At 41.8% G+C, this 9,482-nt stretch overlaps 1 protein-coding gene across 5 annotated transcripts in view; it reads left to right on the top strand.

The window, feature by feature from the left end:
• ATG7 (autophagy related 7) overlaps nucleotides 1-9,482 on the top strand; it is a 272,173-nt gene that overhangs the window by 79,368 nt on the left and 183,323 nt on the right. For all 5 annotated transcript variants that reach the window (XM_037728839.1, XM_037728838.1, XM_037728835.1 and 2 more), the window contains 4 exons: nucleotides 1,769-1,963; nucleotides 4,539-4,742; nucleotides 6,462-6,577; nucleotides 8,611-8,686. In XM_037728839.1, coding sequence (XP_037584767.1) covers nucleotides 1,769-1,963; nucleotides 4,539-4,742; nucleotides 6,462-6,577; nucleotides 8,611-8,686 — 591 coding nt within the window. The remainder of the gene's footprint in view (nucleotides 1-1,768; nucleotides 1,964-4,538; nucleotides 4,743-6,461; nucleotides 6,578-8,610; nucleotides 8,687-9,482) is intronic.

Below are 9,482 nucleotides of genomic sequence, written 5' to 3'. Positions count from 1 at the left end.
AGAATGGAGATTCCAGAGCTCACGTGAGGTGGGAGACACTGGAGTCCTAACTATACAGAGTGGAGAGACCATTGAATACTCTGAGCCCTTAAGTGACACCCAGAATGGCCCCTATAAAGTTTCTAGGAGAAAGCATCTTAGTGGTCTTGTGATATATAAAGATTTCTAGTAAATATCATAAATAAAAATGGTAACTTTGTTGACTTTTTAAAAATTTAAAACTTCAGCTTCTCAAAAGATGCCTTTCAAAGAATGAAAAAGCTAGCCAAACTGAGAAGACAGGTATAGTCTTCTTTTATCCAGAATACATAAGATAAATATTACAGTATTTGGTACATGGTAGGTGCATAATACTTAGTATATTAATTAATGAGATCCGGATAGTTGTGGTAGTCTCATTGTTAAAATGGACGTGTTTGTGTACCTTTCTTTTTCCTGAAATCCTTGCTGCCTGATATCCTTTCCTGCTTTGCTTGCCACTCTTTTTTCATTCCTTTTGAAATTGTTTCTCCTCCTTTTGAATTCCAGATATTAGGTTTAAGTTGAAGATAATGAAAAAGTGTCCACAAACTACAAATTTGGTATTTCTTTGTAAAAAGATCTGCTTGTCCTATCCCTTGAGCTATTTTTTCAGTAGGTGAGGGGTTTGTCAAATGAGTGAAAAAGCTGATGTTTTCAAATACTTCCCTATGACAAGTGGTATATAGGGGCTAAGGGTACAGTTTATGATTCTAGAACACATTCTTTTTTTGTGGAAAGTCAGTGTCCTTGGCTTCATTATTAGCACTCATATGTGACTCACTGTTAATGTGCCAAAATATTATGAGGTCATCAAGGGGCAGATGGCAGATTATAGAGCTGTTCTAAAGCCTGTGTAAAAAATCCTAATTCAGGGGAACTCAGGTTGCTGGACATCTGTGTTTGGACAGAGCGAAGCCTTACTCTGTTCCATACTCTGCCATCACCCACCATAACTCCTTCCCCCACAAAAAATATCTACATACTCCTAAGTAGATTTTCTGGCTCTAAGTTACCAAGTAGAGTCTTTTGTATTTGGGTTTTTTAAATGCATATACCCTTGAAGAATTAAGGCAAGATCATCAGTCATTCTAATCCTGAGCAATTTGAAGGCTGCGGCAGGAGGATTCCTTGGGCCCAGGAGTTCAAGACCAGCCTAGGCAACATAGTGTGACCTTACTTCTACTAAAAATAAAAACATCAGCCAGGTGTGGTGACGTGTGCCTGTAGTCCTGGCTGCATTGGAAGCTGAGGTGGGAGGACCCCATGAGTCCAAGAGGTCAAGGCTACAGTGAGCTGTGATTGTGCCATTGCCATCTAGGTGACAGGGCAAACCTTGTCTTAAAAAAAAAAAAAAAGATGTAATTGAGTAGCCCGAAGGTGCTGTGATAAAGTTTCTTAGCCTTGGATGGCTGGAAAGTGCCAAAGATACACAGTTTTCTCCAGTGTCTTCCTTACCTCAGGTAGAATGTGCCCTCTCCTCTTTGGAACTGAGATCCGTATGTCTCTGCTTGCTGCCCCGCGCTGCCCTGCCCTGCCCTGCCTCAGGGCCCAGGGGTGATAGGTCAAGGTGTTCTAGGATGCAGAGGTAAAGAAGAGAGAGGACATGGGAAGGGTGCAGCATAATAATGCACCGGGAGATCTCATGTAAGCGACCACAAGTATGTGCAGGCAGCTGTGGAAAGTGTGGGCTCTGAGATACTGCCTATACCATTGCTCCAGAGATAACTACATCCTCGTGTTTCCATAGAATGCCAGGGGATTCAACATGAGCATCCCCATGCCTGGGCATCCAGTGAACTTCTCCAGTGTCACTCTGGAGCAGGCCCGCAAGGATGTGGAGCAACTGGAGCAGCTCATCGAAAACCATGATGTCATTTTTCTGTTGATGGACACCAGGGAGAGCCGGTGGCTTCCTGCTGTCATTGCTGCAAGCAAGAGAAAGGTAGGTACTGTCTCCAGTTACGATTTAATATACCACCACCCCAGAGGAAGGAGTGTCCCTAACCTTCCCTTCCCCAGGGCAGAGATGTGGCTTGTGACCTGGTAGCACAGTGCTAAAGGGCTTTTGCTTCAGACTGTCTTTGCCTTGCACACCATCACCCAATGTAATAGGTATCGTTTACTGCTTAATTTTCATAATAATCTTCTGAGATACTCTACTCTGAAAGGTATACTGTATTTACATTAACATGTAAGCTCCAAGAGGTCAGAGACTTTGTCTTATTCACTACTAGTTGGTCAATGACAACTAAAAGGGCCAACAGTATTCAATAGTGAACTAAATCATGGTGCATACCTATGATGGAATAGTATGCAGCCATTCACAGTTATGTTTTCAAAGGATTTTAATAAGATGGAAAATGCCACATATTAAAGAAGATACAATATTATATATATTTTATACTAATTATGTTTATATATAAACATATATGTCTTCCTATCTGTCTACTTATCTGTCTACTGAGAGAGGAGAGAGAAAGAGGGCAAGAAGAAGAGAGAAAGAGAGAGAATGGGAGGGAAAGGGAGAAAATAGTAGGAAGAAATACCCCAAATTATTAATAGTAATTTTTTGAGCTGTGGGTTGTGAGTGATTTTTGTTTTCTTTTGTAGTGTGGTTATTCTTTATTTTTCAAACTTCTATATAATCAGAAATTTGGGATAATAAGTTAAATTAGAACTATGAAAAGTTGTTATAGTATAATAAAAAAATAGTTTCTAAGAAATTCACATGTTGGGCTGGACATGGTGGCTCACGTCTGTAATCCAAGCACTTTGGGAGGATTGCTTGACCCAGGAGTTTGAGACTAGCCTGGGCAACATGGTGAGACTGTCTCCACAAAAAAGACAAAAAAGTAGCTAGGTGTGTTAGTACACACCTGTGCTCCCAGCTACTCGGGAGGCTGAGGCAGGAAGATCACTTGAGCCTGGGAGGTTGAGGCTTCAGTGAACTGAGATCATGCCATTGCATTCCAGTCTGTGCAACAGAGGGAGATCCTGTCTCAAAAAAAAAAAAAAAAATATGCGGAGCCAGGCATTTTGGCATGTGCCTGTAAGTCCAGCTACTGGGATACCAAAAAATATTTGGGCCAGGTGCAGTGGGTCACGCCTGTAATCCCAGCACTTTGGGAGGCTGAGGTGGGCAGATCACGAGGTCAAGAGATCGAGACCATCGTGACCAACATGGTGAAACCCCGTCTCTACTAAGAATACAAAAATTAGCTGGGTGTGATGGCACACACCCAGATACTCAGGAGGCTGAGGCAGGAGAATCACTTGAACCGAGGAGGCAGAGGTTGCAGTGAGCTGAGATTGTGCCACTGCTCGCTAGCCTGGGCGGCAGAGCGAGACTCTGTCTCAAAAAAAAAAAAAAAAAATCTGTGTGAAGGGTGGATTATATGGTATGTGAATTATATCTCAGTAAAGCTGTCATAAAAATAGATCTAAGCCAGGCACAGTGGCTCATACCTGTAATCCCAGCACTTTGGGAGGCCAAGGCTGGGTGATCACTTGAGGTCAGGAATTCAAGAGCTGGCCAACATCGCAAAACCCCGTCTCTACTAAAAGTATAAAAATTAGCCAGGGGTAGTAGTGGGGGCTTGTCATCCCAGCTACTTGGGAGGCTGAAGCAGGAGACTCACCTGAACCTGGGAGGCAGAGGTTGCAGTGAGCCGAGACTGTGCCATTGCACTTCAGCCTGGGCAACAAGAGCGAAACTCCGTAACAAAAAAAAAAAAAAAAAAAAAAAAAAAAAAATAAGTCTCAAGTATCTGCTTTCTTTTCTTTAAAAAAAAAAAAAAAAAAAAAAAAAAAATCTATGTGGACATCACAGTATAGCATAATGGTGGAAAGAATGGGTTTGAAAACTATGTAGACTTGGTTTTATATACCTACCTCTTGCCAGGTAAGTGATCTTGGGCAAGTTATAGAACTAACTTCTCTGACTTTCAGTATCCTCGTCTGTAAATGAGAAATGTTTGTTATGAGTTTTTTGTTGTTGTTGTTGACAGAATCTTGCTCTGTTGCCCAGGCTGTAGTGCAGTGGCATAATCTCGGCCCACTGCAACCTCCACCTCCGGGGTTCAAGCGTTTCTCGTGCCTCTGCCTCCTGAGTAGCTGGGACTGCTGGCACATGTCACCATGCTCAGCTAATTTTTTGTATTTTTAGTAGAGACAGTGTTTCATCATGTTGCCAGGCTGGTCTTGAACTCCTGAGCTCAGACAGTCCGCCCGTCTCGGCCTCCCAAAGTGCTGGGATTAATTACAGGTATGAGCCACCATGCCTGGTCTGTTACGAGTTTCAAATGAAATTAAATGAGATAATTTATGTTCATCACTTTTCAAGTCTTTTTACTTAATAAGCCCTCAGTAGTGGGTAGCTTTTATCATCATTAGCTTTTAGAATCTAATTACACTGACATGCAAAAAATAAATTTTAAAAAGTTGAGCAAATAGATTAGCCACAGTTTGTGGCTGTATGTGTTTTTTAACTCTGCTCCTTTATTCCTTGAAACCTGCAGCTGGTCATCAATGCTGCTTTGGGATTTGACACATTTGTTGTCATGAGACATGGCCTGAAGAAACCAAAGCAGCAAGGAGCTGGGGACTTGTATCCAAACCACCCTGTGGCATCTGCTGACCTCCTGGGCTCATCACTTTTTGCGAACATCCCTGGTTACAAGCTTGGCTGTTACTTCTGTAATGATGTGGTGGCCCCAGGAGATGTAAGTGGATTTCTCTATAGTTCCAAATATTCCTATGACCAACTTGTGCACTGAGGCAGACAGACACAACCCTTTCACTTATGACTATTTAAAAATTATTTTTTAACAAAGAGAAGAATTCTCCAGTTTGGGGAGGATGGCATTCTCTTACTATGAACCTTGACTGGCGTCATCAACTGTACAGCTGTTCCTTGTTCACCAATAAAAATACAGCTACAAACCATATTTTTGGAAAGCTTATTGAGGAAACCACAGCCAACCAGTCCCTGATAGCACTTAGTATTGTCTTCTGTGTTTCTCTTAGTCAAGACAGTATTACAAATGAGGAGTCTAAAGACCAGATTCCATCAATGGCTTGACACTGCCTCCTAGGTAATTCCAAAAAGTCTCTTAGGTTCCCTCTGCCTCTGCAAAATAGGAGTGGTGTGTAGGCTTGTCAGATTTAATACGTAAAAGTATAGGATTCCCAGCTAATTTTGAATATCAGTTGCTAATGAATAATTTTTTAGTATATGTCCCATGTAGTATTCAAGGCCCATTTATACTAAAAATTTATTTATCTGAAATTCAAATTTAGCTGAGTGTCTTGTATTTTCCCTGGCAATGCTAATAAGGGAAGGAAGAATACTTTCCCTGTCAACTCACAGCGCAAAGTGGGTCAAGTGCATCAATGCTTTGAACAGCAAGACCACACCGTACAAATTAAGAGTCTATGGCTTTCAGGACTTCATACAAGTCAGTCTGTAGGGCTCTTCCTTTATCAGAACCGATAATAATTCCAGGGAAGCAATGCAGAGATGTTTTCTGTAAACTCCCCTCTATTTTTCCTTTGTTTTAAAACATCTTCCTTAATAACTCATATCTCTTTTGGATAACTGGCTTTTATGTCCTCCCAATATAAAGAAAAGATGACCATTCTCTTATATGAAGAAGGATGGCTTGATGATCTCTATCATAGTGTTATAATATACAGCTGGTCTTGTTATTTAGTTATTGCCAACAAATTTGATTAGTGGTCCCTTGCAGTAAAGTCCCATCTGCTTATAAGGTACAATTTTCATAGAGTCAAAAATATCCCTAACAACCTCTTAATTTACCCAGAGTTGGATGGTTAGAATCTGTTTGGTTGAACCAGCAAAGGCTTGTGTTTAGAGCCATGTTGTAGAAAAAAAATGCTTGTAGTAAACCCTAGAATCACACTGAGAGAGAGGTGATGCCCATGTTGTGAGAGACACATAGGAACTGAGGGCTGCAGGGAGAGTAAATTATTGCTCCCATCTCACGGTCACTCTGAGGTGTTAGCTCAGTTAAAATGGCAGGGCAGAATCACTTGTCCTATGCAAATCATTGTTCCTTCTGTGTCTCTGTCACTTAACAACCAAGCACAGTAGAATTGAATTGAGTCACTTAAAGGGGCACATGATGCAGTTCCATTATATGAGGCAGCTAAGCTCCGATTTTTGGTTGATATCCCCCAATCTAATTTGTTTAAGCTGCTAATCCTTTTTAGCATATTACCTCATTTAGTTACCTAAATTGTATATTTTGTTTATCTTGATAATCCCAAGAAATGATATGACTTGAGGCTGGATGTTCTTTGCCAACAATGAGTATCTGGTTATATTTTAAAGCTTTGTCACAGAGGCGTTTCATATTTGAGACAGCTAGAGTTGAATGGAGTAGAATGCTCAGCACACATCAATGATTGTTTCTTTGCAGTCAACCAGAGACCGGACCTTGGACCAGCAGTGCACTGTGAGTCGTCCAGGATTGGCCATGATTGCAGGAGCCCTGGCTGTGGAATTGATGGTATCTGTTTTGCAGCATCCAGAAGGGTGAGTTTGCTAGCAGGAGATGAATATTTAAACAAAGCTTTTGTAGGCAGTCATTCATCAGTGTCTACCTTGGCCTTTTCTCAGTCTGACTTTTCAGAGAATTCTACTTTATCTACTCTCAAAAAAACAAGATTAGAAAAAGTAGGTCGGGTTCTTTGGGCTGAGATAACTTGACATGTTTCCCTTGGGGCCACATTTCCATACCCTTCTGGACAAACTCGTTATGGTTTATTTTATTTTTCTAACTCTTATATAGTGCCTACTTTGTGCTAGGCACTGTTTTGAGCACTTTAGAAATATTGCCTCCTTTAATCTTTTTTTTTTGTTTGTTTTTGAGACAGAGTTTCACTCTTTTTGCCCAGGCTGGAGTGCAATGGCATGATTTTGGCTCACAGCAACCTCCAGGTTCAAGTGATTTTCCTTCCTCAGCCTCCCAGGTAGCTGGGATTACAGGCATGTACCACCATGCCTGGCTAATTTTTGTATTGTTAATAGAGACGGGGTTTCGCCATGTTGGTCAGGCTGGTCTTGAACCTCTGACCTCAGTAATCAGAGGTGATCCACCCGCCTTGGCCTCCCAGAGTGCTGGAATTGCAGGTGTGAGCCATCACACCTGGCCTCCCTTAATCTTCATAGCAAACCTATTAGGAAAGAACTATTATTATTAATCCCAGTTTTGATGGGGAAATCGAGGCATAGTGAGAATAAGTTAAGTGGCCAAATTTAAATAGTAAATGGAAAAGCCAGGGTTTAACTTAACCAGTGTGGCGCCAAACTATGTTTAACCATTTTGTTATGCTGTTGGCAGTATAGGCAGCAGAAAATCAAATTTTTGGAAGACTTATTTTCCAGTTCTCAGAAAGTCAATATGCAAATTAACATGAATATTCTATTTCTTGTGTGACTATGACTAAGAGTTTTCCTCAGCAGTTGAAAATTGTGGTCACATATATAACTAGTATAGGTTCTCTGAGGCAAACGAAAAGCAGGGTTTTTTTGCTTTCCTCTTTGTCATCTACCTTAGCTATCTTGGTCATTTAATTTATTGCTACCCACTGACAGGAAATATTTGGAGTAAAATCTTTGAGAGCTGATTTTATGCTTCCTTGACACTGACCCTCTGTCTGCTACGTTTGCCCTGGTCATAGTTTAAACGCCAGTCCCTGTGTCACAACTCTTTGGTGACACAAGTTTCACTCCGTTGTTCAGAGTAGTGCATTGGTTCTGCCCAATTCATTCTTCACTTTTATTTCCTCTTCCTCCATTGCATTAGCATTCATGTCAGCTCAAACAGTTAAGGTTAGAAGATTTTCCACTTCAAATTTGTGGTACAGAAACGTGCTGTGATGTTTGACAAGACTATCTCATAGTAAGTGAATTAATGTTTATCGGCCAGTCATATGCCAAACATTGCACTTGGCAATTGATGTAGTAGATTCCTTTTTTTTTTTTTTTGAGACAGAGTCTCACTCTGTCACCCAGGCTGGAGTGCAGTGTCAGAATCTCGTCTCACTGTAACCTCTGCCTCTGGGATTCAAGCAGTTCTCCCTCAGCCTCCTGCGTAGCCGGGATTACAGACATGTGCCACCACGCCCGTCTAATTTTTGTATTTTAGTAGAGAGAGGGTTTCACTATGTTGGCCAGGCTAGTCTCAAACTCGTGACCTCATAATGTACCCACCTCGGCCTCCTAGAGTGCTGGGATTACAGGCGTGAGTCACCACATCCGGCCGATTCCTCATTTATTAATCACAACTCTCTCATTCCTACTTTATAGATGGTGGACCTGAAGCACAGACAAGTTAAGCAACTTGCCTATGGTCACAAACTCAGGTCTTCTGACTCCAAACCATGCATTTTAAAGTTATTCTTCTTGCCTCTTGTCCCAGGGAAATTAGTTTTTTGCTAACTTCCACTGCCCAGCAAGGGGCATTTTAGTTATCCATATAAATCTTATGAGGACTTCTGCTACATCATCCTCCCATGTGTTAAACTTGGATTAAATAAGCAGCTCTGATTGTTTCCTGTCCTCAGGGGCTATGCCATTGCCAGCAGCAGTGACGATCGTATGAACGAGCCTCCGACCTCTCTTGGGCTTGTGCCTCACCAGGTTAGTGATTTGGAAATGAAATCACAATTCTTTTGATGCAGGGGGAAAGCATGTGGGGTCTCTTTGCCATTCCGTCTGTTCAGCCCACTTCATGTCCATGCCACTTACCCTGCAGCTGGGATTTCAGTGGGAGAGCTGACCACCTGGAAGTTACTCCATTCTGCGAGATAATGATGGGAAGAAATCACAAACAAGCAGAGTCCTTTATGCATTTAGTAAACTGACTGGAGGCCTCATAATGCAATAGGAACAGAAAAAACAGGCTTTGGAATTAGCCATACAATGGTTTAAATCTCAGCCCTCCCGTTATGAAGATGGCCTTCCTTGGTCAAGTCACTAACCTTCTCTGAGTCTTGGTTTTCTTATCTATAAAGTGGAGAAAGTAATACTGACCTCACCTGGTAGTTGTACAGATTATGGAAGGTTGCCTGAAAGGGCTCCACAGCAGTGTATATTGTAGGCCCTCAGCAAACGATGCCTGCTGTTTCTTTGCTGTTGTTCATTATCATTATTGACTCCTCACCCAAATAGAAAGCCTTTATAGGCAGACATGGGAAAACCATGAGAAGCATGCCGGGTCACTAAAAAAAGCGGGATGTCTTTTCAGAAAAAGAATCTAAAGCATCATGAGGAAGTGCCATCCCTCGGGTAGTAAAAAGAAAAAGGCAGTGGGATGAACATTTAGAATTGATGTTGTCGGGCCGGGCGCGGTGGCTCAAGCCTGTAATCCCAGCACTTTGGGAGGCCGAGGCGGGTGGATCACGAGGTCAAGAGATCGAGACCATCCTGGTCAACA

This window comes from Cebus imitator, unplaced genomic scaffold (assembly GCF_001604975.1).
Source record: "Cebus imitator isolate Cc_AM_T3 unplaced genomic scaffold, Cebus_imitator-1.0 Scaffold281, whole genome shotgun sequence".
Classification (NCBI taxonomy): Eukaryota; Metazoa; Chordata; class Mammalia; order Primates; family Cebidae; genus Cebus; species Cebus imitator.
This window is presented reverse-complemented; position numbering and strand designations above follow the sequence as displayed.